General features: G+C 37.3%; 1 protein-coding gene and 3 pseudogenes across 1 annotated transcript; 2 read left to right on the forward strand and 2 right to left on the reverse strand.

The window, feature by feature from the left end:
- Positions 1–1,025: 1,025 nt before the first annotated feature.
- LOC120172947 lies at positions 1,026–4,670 on the forward strand (annotated as a pseudogene).
- A 35-nt stretch (positions 4,671–4,705) lies between these two features.
- Positions 4,706–9,382, reverse strand: LOC120172961 (O-fucosyltransferase 8-like). Its single transcript, XM_039180277.1, has 11 exons — positions 9,110–9,382; positions 8,911–9,000; positions 8,730–8,829; positions 8,585–8,652; positions 8,374–8,465; positions 8,115–8,235; positions 7,889–8,032; positions 7,456–7,796; positions 5,306–5,388; positions 5,092–5,264; positions 4,706–5,011 (listed from the first exon to the last, which is right to left on the reverse strand). Exons 1-11 carry the CDS (start codon positions 9,380–9,382, stop codon positions 4,706–4,708), a joined length of 1,791 nt encoding a protein of 596 aa, XP_039036208.1.
- A 1,102-nt stretch (positions 9,383–10,484) lies between these two features.
- Positions 10,485–13,099, forward strand: LOC120172949 (annotated as a pseudogene).
- A 314-nt stretch (positions 13,100–13,413) lies between these two features.
- LOC120172918 lies at positions 13,414–14,837 on the reverse strand (annotated as a pseudogene).
- Positions 14,838–22,394: the final 7,557 nt, after the last annotated feature.

Below are 22,394 nucleotides of genomic sequence, written 5' to 3' on the forward strand. Positions count from 1 at the left end.
ACTTCCAGGTGGATACTGATAGAAGAAATCCTCTACCTGCTGGGGGACAGCATTCTCTATCTGCTGCTGGAGCACATACGGTTATTTTATCAGCTGCTAATGCTGTAAGTGGGTACACAGCTTTTGCGTAAGTCCTATAACTTGATGGAAAATTGTTCATGTCTTCCCTCCTTTTTAATCTGGATTAGACTCTTTTTCATGGCCGCATGATTGACTTATTGAAACGAACAACTTACAGCCAGTGCTTACTGCTTAGTAATCAGCACTGATTTCATTCTGTTGTAAAATGGCAGACAACAGAAACGGCTTGAAGCACAAGAGAAGAAATCCAGTGAAAAGAGGTTGGATAGAAGATCTTGAGGTCATTTCTTTTAGTTTTGGTACAAATGTTCCCAATAACTGTTTTGAGGCTGAGAACCAGTAATGCTTATGGTAAATTTATACACTTAAATTGTACCTTGTAGATCACTTATTACCTAATTTTAGCCACATAATCCTGTACTGATACAAGAATACTTGAAAGCCTGCTTTGTTTTGTGCTAAATACATGGCCCACCCTATGTTTTTCTTGTATTAACATACATATGCCCCACTTACTCATTTAATGGTTTAAACAGAGATTAATCCTATCGAGCTGTATAGAATCTTATGGGTGGTAACACTCCCCGTCAAGTATTTAACATTGTTATATTTTCAAGAGCTCTTGGTTAAGCTAGAACAATTCCATGCTGGTTGATCTAAGCCTACAATACTCTATTTAGACGTCTAGTACTATGCATGAAATTGGCTGCCAATATGGAAAGGAAAAAGTGACATTTAAAGGGTCCAAAGATCTATGACGTGCTTGTCTTGTGCCTATGGCATAAAATTAGAGACGTTGGAGAATCGTACTGTGTTCCCTGCATACATCTCTGTCTCGAATTCAGATCCTTCTATGTTTGAAACACCCAAGGCCAACAATCCAATTGAAAGAAGTATTTTTTCCTTTAAAAGAATTCCGATTATTACTCTTACTCTAATGAGAAAAAAGTATACTCTAATGAGAGGAAAAAACACCAAACCTATTACCACCGGAAGAAGAAAACATGTCTCCGATTAGTCGAAATTGGCCAATGGTAATGCCACCACTGATTATTTGAGATGATAGTTGATACTGACCAACCGTGATGCCACCACCTATTAATGGAGTCAATAGTCTGTTATCGACCAATCATAGTAAAATAAAGACGTGAACAATACAAAGCAGAAAGTCATTCTCCATTTATTGATACACAAAACCAAGTACAATTTCAGTTTCATATATACACTGGTCTTGGTTGGGTGAATAATAAATATGGTGAAAGTATAGTATCGAAGAAGATGAGTTACAAAAATTTAATAATGAGACCACCGGTCACATTTGGCCTTTGGGTGCTTTTGGCATGTTGCTTAAGGGGTAATTTCGGAATACCTGATAAAGTTAACGGAAACTTTTTCTATATATAAATCCAAAGCTGTGAAAAAGGGTTAAAACAAAACTCAAACCTCTCTGCAGTAAGTAAAGTAGAGAGAGTGGAAAAGCCTTTGGTGGGCAGAATATATCCTGTTTTCCCTTCTTCTTCTGTTGACGTTCAATCTAAAGTTTGATCTTGAGTGGATTTTTTTGCTGTTTTTACTCTGGTTTGAGCTTAGAGATCGATTCTTTGATTCAGTTTGTGAATGCCCATTTGAACATTCAATCTAAAGTTTTGATCTTGAGTATATTTTTTGCTGTTTTTAGTCTGGTTTGAGCTTAAAAATTGGTTTGTTGATCATTTTGTGAACACCCTACTAGAGTTTCGGAGGCAAAAAAGAAGAAGCCAAAAGTACGAATTTTTAAGCTATGGCAGAACCAAAACCTGAAGAAATAAGCCACCCACCAATGGACCAACTTCAAGGCCTGGAGTACTGCATTGACTCAAAACCTTCTTGGGGTGATCATTTTTTCTTTTTCTAAACTTTTTCAGTTGTTTTGTTTGTGCTGTTTTTGTAACCCTCTGTTTTGCTTGTGGAAGCAGAAGCTATAGCTTTGGGATTTCAGCATTATATTTTGGCCTTAGGAACTGCTGTGATGATCCCTTCTTTTCTTGTCCCTTTGATGGGAAGAACTGATGTAAGTCACTTTGCACATGTAATGAATCACAATATTCTTATTTATTTTTAGATTATTTGTTACTGATTTTTTTATCATTTCCGCATTAAACTGGTTTAGGATGATAAAGTAAGAGTGGTTCAGACACTGCTATTTGTTGAAGGGATTAATACACTTTTACAAACACTGTTTGGAACTCGACTACCTACCGTCGTAGGCTGTTCTTACGCCTTCATGGTTCCCATCATATCAATAATTCATGGTACTTCTTTGCTGAGTTTTGAGGATAACCATATGGTTACCCCAATTCTTTAATTTTTTCGCTTTTCTCATAAAGTTCAATCTTTGTATGCAGAGATTTCTATATACTATGAGAGCTGTCCAAGGTGTACTAATAGTAGCATCAAGCATACAGATTATCTTCGGATACATTCAAATGTGGGCTATTTGCACCAGGTGCAACTTTGATCTTGAATGTAGTTTCTGTATCAAAATTATGGAGAGACATAATTTGAGAAACTATTAACTGAATGGTGTTTTTTGTTTTCCTTTTTATAGGTTCTTTAGCCCCCTTGGAATGGTTCCAGTTATCGCACTAGTTGGCTTTGGGTTATTTGACAAGATGCTTCCCCGTGGTACAATATAAAACCCTGAGGCTTTTCTGAACCCTTGAATGATAATTTTTCTTCCTATAATATCACTGGTGTTGTTTTAACTTGTTATCGACTCACCATCAGGTTGGTCGCTTCATCGAAATCGGCCTCCCTATGCTTATTCTATTTATAGCCTTCTCCCGGGTACTACCATTCCTTCAAGCACTGTAATGGACTAATATTGTTTGCACTAAATGCTGCTACATCAAGTTCTTGTATACCGTATGGAAATACTAAGATGAAAAATGTAATGTGTTGTGTTTATTTTCTATCAAAAACAGTACTTGAAGAACTTTCTGATAAAACAAGTGCCGATACTGGAGCGGTTTGCTCTCGTCATATCAATCACGGTAATTTGGGCATATGCACATATCTTGACTCTAAGTGGCACATATAAACATCGTCCGGAGTTAACCCAATTAAATTGCAGAACCGACAAGGCCAACCTCATTTCTTCTGCTCCATGGTCGGTCGATATTTATGTTTGCTTTTGTCGAATCCATGGAATACTTCTTAGTATTGCCTTTCTGACTGAAATTTATTCATTCAGGATAAAGATACCTTATCCTCTTCAATGGGGTGCTCCTACTTTTGATGCTGTCATTCTTCTGGAATGATGGCTGCTGTTTTAGTGTCATTGATTGAGGTACTTACTAAAATTCATAAATCGAATAGACGTTATTTAGCGATTCAAAGCTAATGAATGTTTGCTTTGGCAGTCAACAGGAGCTTACAAGGCTGCCGCACTTCTAGCCAGTGCCACGCCATCTCCGGCCCATATTCTTAGCCGTGGTATTGGTTGGCAAGGCATTGGGATCCTTCTGGATGGGTTATTTGGAACACTTACTGGTTCAACCGTCTCTGTGTAAGTATTGTTGCTTTCTTGCTCGGAAAATTATCGATTTATGCTACTGTACTATACTAATTCCTGGTAAAACAACAGAGAAAACGTGGGGCTTCTCGGAAGCACTCGTGTTGGAAGCCGCAGGGTCATTCAAATCTCAGCTGGCTTTATGATATTCTTTTCGATGTTAGGTGAGTGTTGAAGTCTTTCTGCAGGAAAATTTGGAGCTTTGTTTGCATCGATACCTTTCACCGTATTTGCTGCTGTGTATTGTGTTTTGTTCGGTTACATTGGTGAGTACTGATACCTTTAACAATAACATTCTTGTATAACCCCATAGGAATATTATTTTCTATATGTTGTTTTGCTTATGACATTCTTGCAATTTACGAGCATGAACTCCATGTGAAATCTCTTTATCGTCGGCGTGGCATTGTTCTTAGGTTTATCGGTTCCCGAATACTTTCGAGAATACACTGCCAAAGCTCTACATGGTCCTGCTAGTACCCGAGCTGAATGGGTGAGTTTTAAATGTGTCCCCATAGCGCGTTTCTCATTCAACTCTTCTGCTAATCAACATACCATTGACTTGTATTGTGCTATGTTTGGCATATGCAGTTCAATGATTTCCTTAATACCATCTTCTTTTCATCTCCGACTGTTGCATTGATTGTTTCCGTACTCTTAGATAACACACTTGACTATAAAGACAGTGCCAGAGATGGAGGAATGCCATGGTGGGCTAATTTCCGATCATTCAGAGGCGATGCCCGGAGTGAAGAGTTTTCTACACTCCCTTTCAATCTAAATCAAAATCGTTTCTTCCCCCCATTATAGATCATCATCGCAACGAGATGAATCGGCCATATGTATATTTGACTTGGGTTTAATCCGATATCGATTCGGTTATTAAATTAAATGATTTTTTTCTTATGTAATGTTGGGTTGCTGCTGTCTCCAACAGTGTTTGCAAAAGTGACTTTGCAAAGAACTGTCAATCGTATGTAGCAATGCACTTTTTGACTTAGAGGAATTCAGTATCTGAAATTAATCATAATTCTTCTCTTTTTTGTATATGTGCAATTTTATTAACAAATCTTATGATTTGCACATGCATTCCGGGCACCTTGGTTGTCGGTAAATGCTTCGACCAGAGCCCCTCACTCGCACTCTTTGGCTTTCCTCGATCATCTTTCGTATCCTATCTTCAAATGTATTCCATCCTATGGAGCTATTCTCTGAAAAAATTGCCGCTAACCTCTTCTTGTTAGGTCGCAAGGTTGGAGCATGTCCATCACCGTAGTAAGTTCGGAATCCGGATACCAGCGATGATAGTTGGCTTCCGGAGTCTGTCATGGCAAAGACATCTGAAGTTGCACAAGCAATGAAATCTAATGCTGCCAGCTGCATCCGAAGCATTTCTAAGTTATAAAAATGTACCCGAAAATAGTTCTTTTAAAAAGATTGCCTGAATCCGAAAATACTTGAGAAGAAAAATTTCGAAAAGGAGCAAGTTCAATGGGAGTGAGCAGTGTTTCCTTAGTGATCAAATTGGGGTACAAACTGCTAAAAGGGTGCATCCGGGAACTTCCGCTGTATATACGAGACCCTGCTAGATAAATGTAAGTTCCACGCTTGAAACCGAGAGCGGCAAGAACTAGTGCGGCTTCTTCGGGTGTCAATGGGCATCTTCCCAACCGAGAGCGGCAAGAACTAGTGCGGCTTCTTCGGGTGTCAATGGGCATCTTCCCAACTTCCGCAACTCCACAGGAGAAACAGGCCTACAAGTAGGGGTGTAAACGAGCCGAGTCGAGCTAGTATTGTTGAGTTCGACTCAAACTCGAAAACTTTCAAAGCCAGCTCGACTCGAAAATTTTCAAAGCCAGCTTGAGTCGAAAACTCGCGAGCTTAAAATTATCAAGCTCGACTCGAACATGAAATGTAATATTGAAACTCGACTCGAACTCAAAAAGGATCAAACTCAAAAAAAAAAAAATTAAGAGCTCGATTAAAGCTGAGCACGATTGAAACTATTGAAGCTCTATTCCGAGAGCGATTGAAGCTCGATTCCGAGCTCGATTGAAGCTCAATTCCGAGCTCGATTGAAGCTCGATTCCAAACTCGATTAAAGCTCGATTCCGAGCTCAATTGAAGCTCGACATTGCCCAAGCACAAAGTTGCTTAAACTAATACTCCCCCATCTTCCTTTATATAAGTTACCAACCCGAGCTGCTTGTTTGCTACGGATGTGGGATTGCATAACGTTCCTCCACTTTATTTCTTCCTCCACTTTTCTCTCTCGGCGTAGATCATTATCCAGTCAACTTCATCTTTAACAGGTAATCCCAATATATCTTCCAGTATCAAATCCGGCTTTGTAAGCCGATCATCGCTTTCCAAAACCGACTTACCCTTACGCTTTTCCACGTCAAAGCAAGTTAATTTTGCCTTCCGCACTGGTTTCAGGAACTTCATGTATAACTGGAACTTCAAAAATATCATGAACAACACCAGAGGAGATACCAAAACTTGAAATGGGCAATTCTGTTGAATTTTCATGAGATTTTATTTTATGATATTCATTCATTGAGCTATGATTTAGGGACACTGATTCAACCTTACCATTTGAAATTTTCTTTAGACCAACTTCTTTACAATCTGCAATCTGTTTCACCTTTTCATCCAACAATCTGATCTGTTCCAAGTTTATAAATATTTATTTTTCTTACGAAAACATTTATGTCCATAAAACACCATAATCAAGAACTTCACTGCGTCAAATTTATAAATATTACCATATTTAGTAATTTTTGTTGAATTATTTAAACTGTCTCGTGAAACGTTTTTTATAGTGTCACGCTTATAAAGGGTTGTGAATTAATAATACTATTATCATTAATTTATTGAGTGGTCATTAGTTATAAAATGGAGTATTGTTATATTTAAAAGTTTTGGGTTCAAACAGTTATATAAGTCTTTTTGTTAACTATTTCCTTCTTTCTTTCAGTTATTCTAGAAAATAATAAAATTAAAAATGAAATTTGAGCCAATGTGTCAGACATGACTCATGAGTACTCAAGAAAAATAAAAAGTCGAAGCAACATAGATTCAACTATCATGTTGATCTCGACAAAAAAGTAAGAATATGGACACACGTAGGTTTCAACAAAGTACCAACTGCCAATCAAACAGGCAAACACCAATTATCACAATTCCCATCACCCAAAATCCAATAAGGAAATATGATTAGTCAAAATAATCAACCACAAAAACAGTTGAAATGTTCATTCCTCAATTTGAGAGTTTAGAGTTTAGGGTTTAGAATTTAGGGTTTAAGGTTTAAGGTTTATGCTTTAAGGTTTATAGTTGAGGGTTTATAGATTAGGGTTTATAGATTAAGATTTAGGGTTTTATTTTTCTTTTAGTAATATACAATGTAACAATTGAACTTGGTATGGTTAATTTTAAAAATTAAAATTTGAGAGTAGTTGTATTATAGAATTTTTAATATAATTTTAAAATTTTATAATTATAAATAGTTTATTTTTAATAATGTAATTTTAAAAAATCTAAAATTATAATATAACATTTTTTCGAGCTGCTCATGAGCTTTTCGAGTTGAATATCGAGTAGCTCGTTTCGGCTCGTTAAGAACTCGAGTCGAGTCCATTCGATCCGAGTATTTATCGAGCCTTGATCGAGTCGATCTCGAGTAGCTCGCGATCTGTCTCGTCTCATTTACAGCCCTACCTACAAGCATCAATGGTGGAAGGAATGGATCGATCAGGTATTTGCATGGAAACGACATCAGGCAAAATAATAATGACAGAAGGCTGTTAGGACAATACTTCGTGTTCTTCAAGCGCTCGATGAGCAGAGGGAAGTGGACCTCTCTGTAGGTTTCGAGTTCCTTTTTCTCGTATTCTCCGCCTCCGAAATCACATAGGGAGTATGCCACCATATCCTCCTCGAATCTCAAGTGTAATGCAAGGTATTTGGATGAGCCTCTTGCAACATAATCCTCTTTGGAGGAAACACCGGGAGCGAAATCTCCGAGCAGTTGCTTATCCAGATGACGTTCGGTAGCATCATGTTTGAACTTCCTTATCCTTTTGATTAATAGTGAACCAACTTCTTGGATTTTCGGCACGAACTTTAATGCATGGAAGTTGCATTTGCATCTCAATCTCTGCAATGGAGCAAATATTATATAAGTGACAGAGCTGATATAATAGAAGGTTGCATCCTGCAATAGTTAAACATGCAACTGGTGTCACACACCTGGAGATCAGGAGGTAACGGATCAAAGCCGAGTCGGTTACCGAATCCAAGGAAGTGAACAACTTTGTTCTTCATAAGGAGGGGAAGTACAGTGCTGACGTAATTGTTCGGCTTCGCTTCCTTCGGGATATCTGCATCCGTAATCTGTATCAAGGTTAACAAAAACCGAAAAGCAAGATTAGAGGTTTCAGACTTTCAATGCAATGTAGAAAGAAAGACAACTTACAAGACTACCAATGGCTTCAACATCCAACGACTTCAAATGCGGGGGAAGTTCCTGCAAAATATGTATATCATCCTTCAACATGCTCATAAAATAGTCTTCTTGATAGATGTCACTGAACTGGCTGCATTTTGATTCGAATCAGCAGCGGTTGCAGATTCATATACGAACATGAAAAACGTTGGCGAAATGTGAATAAACAGAGGCCACTTCATGAAAGGAAGAAGGAGATATTAGTTTCAGATCAAGGTTCCATAGTTACCTAGGATCCTTCCATACATTGCTGTAAAGAAATTTGGGAAGAACCAGAGTCGCATTGAGCAACGATGCCACGGCAACTGCATTGCAAGGTGCCTTAATGACTGATAATTCAATCTTTCAAGAGCTCACCGGTGAACTTATTCATTGAAACCAACATTCAACGTTCTTAATGAGTAATGAACAATGAAAAAGATCAGTTGTTCACTTACTGCTACTCGTTGCTGGTTCAAACCACCGTTCGTGCTTACCATTATATAGCCATTACTCTCTTCAGGCTTCCCTGTCTCGACATTGAAAGTGAAAGGACTTAATCATGATAACTTGCCATTATCTTAAACCAAACACAAGGTATTTTACCTAGGCTAGTTGGATATCTTTTATCTGCACAAGGTTTCCATTTGGTTGCTTCCTGATATGGTTCCTCCCAAAACCTCAGACTATCTTGCTTAAACTCCTTCTGAAAATCAATGAAGATACTCGGATTTGAGCGATAATTAACTTATCTCGGATCCTTCAAATTAGTTGTCGAAAAACCTACCTTGGCGAGTGCACTTGAAGCCAAATTTAGAAGCCTACTATACATCTCAACTGTGGACCTTTCCTCATGAACATATGCAACACTGTCCTCCTTAACATACATGTGAATTAGGCATATCAGAAACTAGTTGGTTTCACTTCATCATTTAAACAATGTTTCATAATGATAACCGACAAGTACTAATGGAAATTTACCATACTTCGCCACCATTGGAGTTTCTCACAGTCGAACTTCTGTGAAAATTGATCGAATCGAAAACCGACACCATCAGAGAATCAAGAAAGGACACGAAAACCATTAACAAAACCATCAAAGCAACGGACTTCACGTTCCGGCGAAACCACGTGTGCCTTTTCCTAACATGAACACCCTTGTTAAAATGATTCCCAACCCCTAATGTTTTCCTCCCAATAAAAGGATCATTGGCCCCCAAATTCCTAAAAAATAACTTGTTATTATGATTCTTCGACATTCGACGTGAACTTCTCGGCGATCCTTGCTAATGCTACACTAGCTCTCTATCAAACCTCAACCCTTCATTCATTGTCTTGACATGATTATGGAAAATATGAAACCATGAACTTGTTTTACTCTATTTTCCCATTGTCTTACGTCTAACAAAGACATGTCAACAAATATGAACATATGTCGTAAGCTAATTCAGTTCCGGTTGTTGGTGAAGAAGAAGTAACATTAAAAAATGGGGGGAAAATGGATCGATGGTGTAGAGTTTGATAAAATAAGAATGTCAAAGAAGGTGGAAGAATTCAAAGAGACGTTAAGAAGTAGGTGTCGGTGATATAGTGAGTTGAAGGCTTAGAAAGAGTGGAATGCAAGGCAAATAGGTGGACAAACTCATCTCAGCTCGACTCAACTCGGTGCCTCTCAACCGCAGTTTTGAAACATTAACCTTGTAAAAGTATATGTATAAAGAAAAGAGAAAATAATCTTAGTGACCGAAAATGTCTTATAATATACGATTTTAACCAATTTTTTTGGATTTGTCAAAATGACCAACAAAATCGTAACGCGAACTCTAATTTTTCAACTCAGTTTCCAGATTCGCAACGCGATTGTAAGATTCGCAATGCGATTTTGAAAAATGTGTTGCGATAGTTAAAATGTGTTGCGATAGTGAAAAATCCAAAATAAGTTTACATTTTAACTATTTCAAATTCACGTGGAGTTTGAAACAATAAAGAATGTGTTGTAATAGTGTAAAAGATTCACAAGCCATTTGTAAGATCTTAGTTTGAAACAATCAAGAATGTGTTGCGTTAGTGTAAAAGATTCCCAAGTGTTTGTAATTCTCAATCCCACATAGTATTGAAAACACTATTGGGAATGAGTATTTAAGGCTTGGATTTCCCACTTCCTTGTTGAGTGGAAGAGAACAAGGGGGACTCTCGCGCACCGTTGCCTCCGCTGTCCCGTCCCGTCCAGTCTCGAGTCGGGGTGGGGTCGTGATCGTAGTCGTGGCCGGGGTCATGACCGTGGCCGTGGCCGGGGTCGTGGCTTTTTTTAGTTGAAGTTTGAAACTTTCTCATTTCAGAAATAAAGTTCCCTGTTTTTCCATGGCTAAAACGGCTCCAAACTTGTGTCCCCTAAACCAAAACCAAAACCAAAACCGTAGAGAAAACTTATTCTTATCTAAAAATGGTTGCTTTATCCAGAAACCTTCTTCAAAAACCACTCTCTTGTCTCCAATTTTCAGCTCTTGCACCCCTATCCGCATCTCCGCTTCGCCGATAAGATATGTTGATCTCCATCTTTCAGATTATAATGCCAAAATTCTTCAATTCTGCGAGTTGGGTGATCTTCACAATGCCATGGAATTGCTTTTCATGTCTAAAAAAACTGAACTTGAACCCAGAACGTACTGCTTTGTTTGACAGCTTTGTGCTGATTAAAATCATTAACGGATGGAAAAAAAGTTAATTCAATCGTTGATTCTAATAATTTTGTGCTCGATGAACTCTTGGGCTCCAAGCTTGTATCCTATTATGCAACTTGTGGGGATTTAAAGGAAGCAAGGAAGGTTTTCGATAGACTGGAGAAAAAGAATGTTTATTTGTGGAATTTTTTGGGGAGTGAGTATGCAAAAACTGGGGATTTCAGGGAGAGCATTCGTTTGTTCAAGATGATGGTGGAAAAAGGAATTGAAGTGAACTCTTACACATTTTCTTGTGTTCTCAAGTGTTTAGCAGCTCTAGGAGGTCTTAAAGAAGGTGAATGTGTTCATGGGTATTTGTTAAAAGTGCGTTTTGGTTGTTGCAGTAGTGTTGTGAACTCTCTCATCACGTGTTACTTCAAAAGCAGAAGACCTGAAAGTGCCTGTGAACTGTTTGATAAATTGCGTGACCGAGATGTTATATCATGGAACTCTACGATAAGTGGCTATGTATCAAATGCTCTTGCACAGAGAGGGCTGGAGATCTTTAAAGAGATGTTGCATTTGGGTGTTGAAGTGGATTCGGTTACTATCATAAGTGTTCTTGTCGGTTGTGCGATATTCGAGTACTCTTTCATTGGGAAAGGTTATTCATGCTTTGGCAATGAAATCATGTTTTGAGAAGAGAATCAACTTTAGTAACTCTTTACCGGATATGTATTCGAAATTTGGTAATCTCGATGGTGCCTTACGAGTTTTCGAGAAGATGGGTGAAAGAAATGTTGTGTCATGGACTTCTATGATAGCAGGCTACACCGGGGATGGCCGGTCCGATGGAGCCATCTGATTGCTCCAACAAATGGAGAAGGAAGGTGTTAAACTAGATGTAGTTGCTATCACAAGCATTCTTCATGCTTGTTCTAGAAGTGGTTCGTTGGATAATGGCAAGGATTCACATGGTTACATAAAGGCAAATGACATGGAATCGAATTTGTTTGTGTAATGCACTAATGGATATGTATGCTAAATGAGGAAGCATGGACGATGCAGATTCTGTCTTCTCGTGGATGGCTGTGAAGGACATTATTTCTTGGAATACCATGATTGGATGTTACTCGAAGAATTGTCTTCCCAACGAAGCTCTTAAAACGTTTGCTGCAATGCTTGAAGAACTGAAACCCGACAGCAGAACTATGGCATGTATTCTCCCTGCATGTGCCAGCCTATCTGCTCTAGAAAGAGGCAAAGAGATTCATGGTCACATATTGAGAAATGGGTATTCTTCATATCAACATGTTGCGAACGCACTCGTCGACTTATATGTAAAGTGTGGAGTTCTAGGTCTTGCACGATTACTTTTCGATATGATTTCTTCAAAAGATTTAGTCTCATGGACAGTAATGATTGCCGGATACGGTATATATGGGTTTGGGAATGAAGCTATTACTACCTTCAATGAGATGTGAGATGCAGGAACTGAGCCAGATGAAGTCTCCATTTCTATACTGTATGCCTGCAGCCGTTCTGGACTACTTGAGGAAGGTTGGCGATTCTTCTACATAATGAAAAATGATTTCAACATTGAACCCAAATTAGAACACTATGCCTGCATGGTAGATCTTCTTTCTCAGACCGGTAATCTTTCGAAGGCATGTGAATTTATCGAGACCATGCCTATTGCACCAGATGCCACAATCTGGGGATCTTTGCTTTGTGGCTGCAGGATTTAACATGATGTTGAATTAGCTGACAAAGTTGCAGAACGCGTCTTCGAGCTAGAGCCAGAAAATACCGGATATTACGTGCTCTTGGCTAATATATATGCCGAGGCAGAAAAGTGGGAGGAAGTGAAGAGAATGAGAGAGAGAATTGGAAGGAAAGGCCTAAGAAAGAAGCCAGGCTGCAGCTGGATAGAGATAAGGGGCAAAGTTAATCTCTTTGTTAGTGGAAACAATTCACACCCACAATCCAAAAAGATGGAATCTTTGCTGAAGAAGCTAAGGAGGAAGATGGATATTTCCCTGAAACCAAGTATGCTTTGATTAATGCAGATGAGATGCAAAAAGAAATGGCTCTCTGTGGGCACAGTGATAAATTAGCCATGGCTTTCGGGTTATTAACGTTGCCACTGAGAAAAGCGATATGAGTAACCAAGAATCTCCGAGTATGCGGCGACTGTCACGAAATGGCCAAGTTCATGTCTAAGGAAACTGGTAGAGAAATTGTGCTCAGAGATTCAAATCGATTTCACCATTTCAAGGATGGATGTTGTTCTTGCAGAGGTTTCTGGTGACTAGGCCAACACTCGTTATGTAATTTTTGGGTAAATCGCACTTCTAACTATGTTTTCAATGAATCAATCCGATTATTCTATTCAAATATGACATGAAACATATTCGAAATGTTAGAAGATAACGATAAATATACGTGGTAAGAAACTGAATAAAAGTAAAGCACAATGAAAGACACCAGAAAGGATAAAATCGTCGAAATGGTGTCACAAAGCAAATGTTTGAAGATCAAGAAGAACACATAAGTCATTGTATTTTAACCATTAAATGACCAGTACATCAGCAGAAAAGAACAGCACACCAGTATATGATTCCATTGCTTCTTTCTTTTTCATTTCCCCCCCTCAAAATTCCACATATAGCTACTTTTTTCTTCCCATTTATCATAAAGAAAGTGTATAAAATATCAATAATAAATAAATGAAAACTCTAATCACCAATTTCCCCTGGTCCAAAAATCTAGTACTGTTTTGTTCAGCCACACCATTTTGAGAGAACTAAGACAACAATAAGGTAAACTATTGAAGAAAGTGCAATTTGCTACACCAATAACAGCCTTATTTGGCCCATGATGTTGCTTCTTTTCACTTGAATCATCTGCACCATCATCATCATAATCTGAAGAATCACTGTCAGAAGAATCCTTAGAAGGAGGAGGTGACAGTGGCATTCAGTGCTTATCACAAGGAGAAATCCCAAGCTTCATTTTTTATGGCAAAACATAATGGTTGTAACAAAAATTGCTATTCCCACCAACCTTCAAAGCATCCAGTCTCTTTATGAAACTAGCATTGAAAGGCAAAACCCCATGAAGATCATTGTTCTCAACTTTCAACACTTTCAAGCCTTTCAACTCTGAGAAAATCCTTGGGACAGTACCATTCAACTGGTTATTACTCAGATCAACATGATCCAAGCCTGGAATACCCGACATAGAATCTGGGATTGACCCAGAAAATGAATTGGAAGCCAAAGATAGATTTTTTAATGATATCAAGTCACCAAACTCAGTGGGAATCACCCCATTTAGTCCATTTGAAGAAAGGTTCAAGTATTCAAGATCTTCAACAAGGGTAAGAGAAGTTGGAATGTTCCCTTTGAGCTTGTTATCAGATAAATCAACACGGGTCAGATTCTGATTCAGGTGCCTTGGAAGAGAACCGGTGAGATTAGCATGAGAAATGCTTACTGTCTTTAACTTATGCATATTCCCAAGGATCACATAAAGGCCAGTGGTGTTAACCGGAGTGAATGAAACGGTGAGATCGGTCAGGTTAACGAAACGTGAGAGCCAGACGCCGGTGAGGCGGCGGAGGGAGCGAACGCAAGAGAAGGAAGTGAGGGAAAGTGAGAGATCAGAAGGGAAACGGATAGGGGAAGTATGACGGTGAAGGAAAGGGAATGGAGGGTAGAGAGGGACTTGAGAGCTGTGAAAGAGAGGGAAAGGTAGGCGGAGCAGTTGGAGAGGTGGAGGGAAACGAGGCGGTGGAAGGGCTTGGAGTTGTCGCAAACAGTGGCGTTGTGAAGGGAGGGTTGAATGCAAGGGTCTCTTGCGGTGGGGATGTTGAGGGATTCGAGTGCTTCTATTTGTTTGGGATCTAGTGTAGAGGAGGAAGGAGAACAGGGTGGTTCAGTGGTGGCATTAGTGGTGGTAGCGACGGCGAGACGGAGGAGGAGGAAGAATAATGGTGCTAAGTTAAGTGATGGCGGTGGTGGTTTCATGGTCGAAAAATGGAGTTTTTAGAGTGAGGTTGGAGCTTGGGATGTCAAGCTTGGGAGTTGTATTATTTTATAACTAAATACTAGATTTTATGTTATCCATGCATGACAAGCGTCAAAGTCATAAATTATTAACTTTTTATCAAATTAATTAAATTTTAAATGAATTTTAATAATTTTAATTATGTAAGCGACATATAATATAATCTCAAACATCACGCCATCAAATGAACTAAACAATGAAAAAAAGTCATTAACTTTAAGATTAATATGAAAAGGAAAACTAAAAATTATTAAATTGGAGGACTATATATTAATTTATCCAAATATACTTTTGAAAGCTGGATTGACGTGGATTCCAACTTCCCCTTTTTACCACTACTATAGTACCAAAGTGGCAATATTTCTATTTAGTCCAACCTTTTGTAATTTAGAAGGAAAACACTAGAAAAAGAACCCTAAGGACTTAAAATGTATACTATTTAAAAATGAAGGAGACTTCATTCAGATAACCAAATGGTTTTTAGCCTTAATGACTTAAACATATTTGAATTTTCTTATAGAATAAGTTATAGCAGCCAAAAGGAAAAAACCATACGTCTAAAATGTTTAAACTCTCTAATAAGGACATGTGGTAGGTGAAATAATATCATGTAGAAAATAAAATAACTTCCTTTATTACAATCAAATTCATTGATTGGATTTAAAGAAACAATTAATAAATTTAAAAATAATTTAAATATCAAACGAAAAAAACACAATTATAATAAGATCAATATCTTATTTCATTAGATAAAACTTTAATTTTTTGTTACCTTTTTATATATTTTCTATTAATAATTTAATTTTTATTTTTAAAATTTTATAAATTCATATTCTAATGTATACATTCCTATTGTAATAGGACTAATACATTTCATTTCAAGTAATTTCAATGGAAAACACCCATAGCATTGCTTAGAGACACTTGCACACTTTTGAGAACAAAATGGGTACATGAAATTTACAAACTTTTTAAAATTTAGACCTTCCACATTTTTCAGCCCAGTTTACATGCAAATGGTTCACTCTTGAAGAAGACAATAAAAATACCATCAACAATCAATGGAAATGCAGCTCGAGGTCACGGTAGTGCTACTGGTGGCGTTGACGAACGGGTTGATCCAGACCCAAACGAGAGAGAACACGGAAGCCAACAGCACTGACAAAAGAACAACAATGGTCGGTGTCCTGTTTTGTCTAGCCATGAGACCTTTGAGGAACGAATAAAGATGGAGGATGACCCAAAATGAAAAGAACACTTTGCCAAAGAGCGGTCCCCATGCTTCGTACCCTTTGTTGAGTGCGTCAGAGAATCCAGCCATGACGCCGACCATGTTGACGATGAGGAGTGTCGTCGGGGGTATCAAAAGCGTCGTCCATTTCACAGTGTAGAGCTCACCGAACTCGGCATCATCGGCTGCATTGGCAGTGACATTAAAGTTGGTGTCGATACCCGCCAGCATCTTTAGTATACCTTGGAAGACGAAAAATAGATGGGCGGAAACGCCTCTGATGACCCAAAACTACTTGTTACGCCATAAGTCCTCGATGCTGACTCCACTCCACTCCACCGGAGCTCGAGCACGGCGGTCACAATAATGGAAAGGAAAAGTCCAAGAAAGAGAACACTTGCCAGGTTTGACAACAAGCACTTATGAATTATGATATCGAAAACTAAACAAGAAAAAAACAGGAAGAAGTACTAGCAATCATTACCGTGGGGATGATAAATATTTCGGCGAGAATACAGATTACCGACAGAGAACAATAAGCAATGAGAGGAAGAGATGTGAAAGGATAAACAATGGTGTTAATATATGGTAGCCTTTGAAGCCATTTAAAATGACCGCTTCTAAAACTGTAATCCCCTCATACCGATGCGGGTAATCTGATCCGATCTGGAGTGTTTCATAGGGCCACCGGAGCGACCCACTATAAAAATAGCGAAAAATTTAAAACTTTTATTAAAACATGTAACTTATAAATGATTTATCAGTATGCAAAAATAAAATAGATTTTCAGACTCGTATATAAAACAAAATACAATTACATGCCCCCTAATCACATATACTATACTCTGCAAACAACGCCGGAAGAACTCTCTTACTGAAGTCGATAGTTGCACTGTAATAATTCTTTTAACCTGCAATGGTGAGTAATAGAGTGAACTATGGAAAGCTCAGTAATACAGAACTACCAGATAATGCTGAAGAACATGCATATACAGATAAACATATATTTCCTTATTGGTTCAGATGTCTACATATTTTTAGGCTGAGCTGAGGTCCCATTGATATTTCAGGTAGTAACAGATAATATTCAGTTCAGATGGAAATATTTCTGATATCTAGGTTCAGGTGATCATAATAGGTTATCTAGTGTGTTCCCGCAAAACTATTAAAAAGATACAAATCTTTAAAAACATAACACTACCCCCATCATTTCACAATCTGTTTGTGTAGGTTCCACAGAACCATACACCCAACCCACACAACCTGTAAGGCCCTGAGCACAAAGCCGAGGAACCTACAAAAATACTTCCTTCAACAATACCCCCCAATTAAAATATTTTTCCGTCAATAAACGGAGATATTAGAAATCAAAACAGAATTCAGATCAGACACCAGAATAGAATCTAAATCAGAAATCAGAACATAATTTAGATAAGAAATCAAAACAGAATTCAAATCATAAATCAGATAAAACATTCATGTAATTAGGGAACACACTAGTGTTTATAGATATTATTCAGAGATACTGGATAATCTTATCGGGCAGAGAAACACAGATCTTCAGTTTACCGATAGAATGCCGGAAGTTAGAATCACTATTAGAAGAGTTTGTTAACTGACGAAATCATCAGAAATTCAGAATGTGTTTTATCAGGATCATATCTTATTCGATCATTTATCGAAAGATCTATGTAATCAGGAGGGTATTCATAATACTTTACATATGAGTTACTTGTGTTTTCAGATATTACCAGAGTGATTTGAGCTGATAAGGAAGAATGAAAATTCAGGACCTTTACAATCTATGTCGATTGATCAGATTATTGAACAACTCTTAGATGAATAGTTCCCAGAACTAATGCTTGTCGACTGGTCAATTCATTGTCCTTCTAGGGTATTTACTCTTTAATACCAAAAATTCTTATCTATAGATCATCTTCGAAATCATCACTGAATAGATCTTAAGGAAACAGACATATATTCTAATGCTTTTTATTTCATTTTCACGCTTCCACGATATCATGAAATACTGACGTGCTTGATTTGTAGTTCATGACCCATAAAAGCATTTCATCACGTATGATCATTAACGTTTACAGACTCATCCAAATCACTTATTTAATCCTCAGTCATTGAGGTTACCTATTTCATTGAACAATCAAGTCTATCTTGGTTACGTAAGAGTTTTCCAGAATAATTTAGACATTTTCTGAATTTCGAATACATATTGTACTTCCGTTAAGTCCAATTCAGTTCGGTCTTCGTGGTTGATTTATCAAACGAATATTCACTTCTTAGTAATGAATGCGATCTAGAGTTGAGCTGAGCTGAGTACTTCCAAAATTATCATTGAGCTAAACTTGAGAAGATGAACGCGCATTCAACTGATATCTATACCGTTTAGATACTGACATATCATTAGGGTTGATTGGCTCACTTAAATAGTGTTCCAAAACTTTTAAGGGTAGTGCAACACCTATGTTTAATTGGATTCCTTAATTAATCTAATACTTTTACTTAGTCTAGGCCATAAGGGTATTTTGGTCATTTTGTTACTTAATTTTATTCCATTAATTTCAGAGCTCGGGGATATCCAATCATTCTTGAGTTTGGTGATATTCTTGACCATTTCCATTCCAGGGGTATTTTGGTTATTTCACATATCCAATGTATTACAATCATTTCCTTTCGTCCGATCTTATTATTAATTCAAATTTATCATATACCTCAGTCCTTTCGAACAATTCCGTCAAAAGAGCACCATCGATAAATTATTCTTCAGGCATTTACTCATAACTCGGAGATTTACTGATTATCAGGAATTTTCTGTATAAACGTGTGAACTTAATGATGAAACTAGTTATTCATCGATTTAGGCATGACTTCTTGAGTACTTTTCCATTCAGGATCAATTTGGACTATTTTTCCCTCTCAAGGGTAATCTCGCAATTTCTTAACCATATAATTTCGGTATTAAAACTCTTAACAAAGATAATTATAATTTAGAGATTCTAGGGTTAATCGCTTTCCCGGATAATCTCTAAACTTTAAATTATTCCTTATCAACTTCTAATATTTTGTACAAGCCATCTTGGGTTTAGAAATCGGTTATCCAGATTTCCTAAGCAAAACTAGTATTTTCCATACACATCAGTAGTTTCATCAGATCAATATGTCTTTACAAACTTCTTATCCAACTTCCAGGGCCAATTCTTATCTTTTTACAACATAAGGGTATTTTTGTAATTTTACCTAATCGAAGTATTCTCATAATTTATCATCCAAGTACCTTTAATGAGATAAATTATAATTTACATATTCAGGACTGATTCCTTTATCACTTAATCACAAGACTTGTAATTACATAGAATCTTAACTAATTTATCACTTAAACTGTATTCGGTTCGAATCCATCAATAATCAAACAGACATAATAGACCAATCATATACATTCATGCATTTATCCATTATCAACATATTCCATAAAGCATAAAGAGGTAGTAATGTATTACCTCAATTTTCGTGCCATACTGATCGACCATATAAATTCCATTCGAGTGCCCTCGATCTTGAAATCAACTTCCAATAATTCCTTTGATATATATCAATAGAAATTTCATTAAAAATGAAGATTAATTGCGAAAAACGGATAGAATCGGGTGATTAATCAGTCAAAAACAACTTATCGAGTTCAAATTTGATGAAACGAACTTCAGATTCGGATTCAGGACGTTGAAAAACATAAAATATGACTTCGAAAATTTTGAATTTTTGGTTAAAGTCAAAGTCAGCGTGTTGACTGACAATTTCGAGGCTTTCGGGTTCGAATTTTGAAAAACGAACTTCAGAATCGGACTCAGGACATTGAAAATCATAAAATATGGCTTTTTGAAAATTTTGACTTTTTCGGTCAAAGTCAACGGTCAACTGGTCGGGTCGGGTCAACGGGTTGGGTCAAACTGCCCCAACAGTTTCTGAAGCTCCCCACTCGTAGGGGCGGCGCGTGGGGGCGCTTGAACAATGCTACGATGTTTAAAAAATTCCCGAAAAATTTCTAAAAATTATTTTAAGGCATTTTGAGACACTTACCAAGCTTTGTTCATAATTTTGAACGGTGAGAGCTCAATTCCGAAATGTCGAAAAGTTTAACTTTTCTACCCCTCCAAGCGCCAGCGACGAAGGAGACAAGAAGGACACCAACAGACTTGAAACAATGCAAAGAACACGATGGTGCGGGAGGTGTCGAAAAAGGGTGGTCAGATAGACGTGAATCGACGAAAAACCAACGGAAATCGAGTTAAAACCGACGATACTTCCAACTGAAATTAACGACAAACGACATTAATTCACGATGAGAGGTTTAAGGGGTTTTGTTCATCTTTCGACAACGAACACGTTGGTGGTTTCAGTTCGTCGAAAGGTGGCCGGACGATGAGTAGATCGGAGTTTAAAGTGGGTTGACCGGAGGAGGAAAATGGGAAACATTTCTGGGAACTGAGCACGAGAAAGGAGTTTATAAATTTTCTCATAAAGAAAAATGGTTAAACTATGATTTTAGCCACTGAATTTCCTATACTTTATAAAATGGTCTGCCAACTTTGAAATTTTACAATTTAATCCTCAATTTCCTCCAAAATACCAATTAAATCCAATATTTTATAATTTCTTAAATTTTTGCCCCTAAATTGGGGTGTTACAATTCTCCCATCCTTAAAAGAATTTTGTCCTCGAAATTCATTCATGTCCCATAATTGCAGAAATGAAACTTCCATCAGTTCTTTCATAGCTTCACATAAACAAAAGTACGGATCCTCTACAAATTCTTAACCAGCTGAGTATACATTCTCATCAGAACTCTCCCCCAGTCCAAATAAATAATCAGAACAAATTTATCCTTATGAAATCAATTCAAACCTTGGTTACAAGTATAGATTCATAAAGCGATAACATATCCCAATTTCATTTCTGGAGTTGGTTTCGAAATTTTTCAGATGAGTAACTCTCACATGGCTCGTGAGGTAATTTACAAAATTCATATAAACATTACAGATATTCCTTTATAAAACGATAGAGTCCTAACGGATGAAAAACTTAGGTTTGCTCATTACAAATAGAAACTCAACCTTGGAGTTTCGGCTCAGAGAAGTACGATTGTAGTCTAGGGGCATGTACTGATAAGACATCTTTCTAAAATTCGACCGACCGGTCTATCTTGAAAAATTTGACTCAACCATAGCTCTGATACCACTAAATGTAACCCCCTCAGACCGATGCGGGTAACCCTATCCAATATGGAGTGTCACATTAGGGCCACCGTAGCGACCCACTGTAAAAATAACGGAAAATTTAAAACTTTTATTAAAACATGTAACTTATAAAATGATTTATCAATATGCAGAAATAAAAAAAAATTTCAGACTTGTATATAAAACAAAATACAATTACATGCCCCCTAATCACATGTACCATACTCTGCAAACAACGCCGGAAGAACTCCCTTACTAAAGTCGATAGTTGCATTGGTATAATTCTTTTAACCTACAATGATGAGTAATAGAGTGAGCGAAAGCTCAGTAATAAAAGAACTACCACATAATGCTGAAGAACATGCATATACAGATAAACATATATTTCCTTATTGGTTCAGATGTCTATAGATTTTTAGGCTGACCTGAGGTCTCATTGATATCTCAGGTAGTAACAGATAATATTCAGGTCAGATGGAAATATTTCAGATATCTAGGTTCAGGAGATCAGAATAGGTTATCTAGTGTGTTCCCGCAAAACCATTAAAAAGATACAGATCTTTAAAAATATATTTTTAAAAACATAACACTATCCCCATCCTTTCACAATCTATTTGCGTAGGTTTCCCAAAATCATACACCCAACCCACATAACCTGTAAGGCCCTGAGCACAAAGCCAAGGAACCTGCAGAAATACTTCCTTCAACAATACCCCCAATTAAAACATTTTTCCGTCAGTAAATGGAGATATTAGAAATCAAAACAGAATTCAGATCAAACATCATCACAGAATCCAGATCAGAAATTAGAACAAAATTCAGATCAGAAATCAAAACATAATTCAAATCGTAAATCAGATAAAACATTCATGTAATTAGGGAACACACTAGTGTTTACAGATATTATTCAGAGATACTAGATAATCTTATCGGGTAGAGAAACGCATATCTTCAGTTTACCGATAGAATGTCGGAAGTTAGAATCACTATTAGAAGAGTTTGTTAACTGACGAAATTATCAGTAATTCAGAATGTGTTTTATCAGGATCATATCTTTTTTGAA

Source organism: Hibiscus syriacus, unplaced genomic scaffold (genome assembly GCF_006381635.1).
Source record: "Hibiscus syriacus cultivar Baekdansim isolate YM2019G1 unplaced genomic scaffold, ASM638163v2 tig00111917_pilon, whole genome shotgun sequence".
Taxonomy (NCBI): Eukaryota; Viridiplantae; Streptophyta; class Magnoliopsida; order Malvales; family Malvaceae; genus Hibiscus; species Hibiscus syriacus.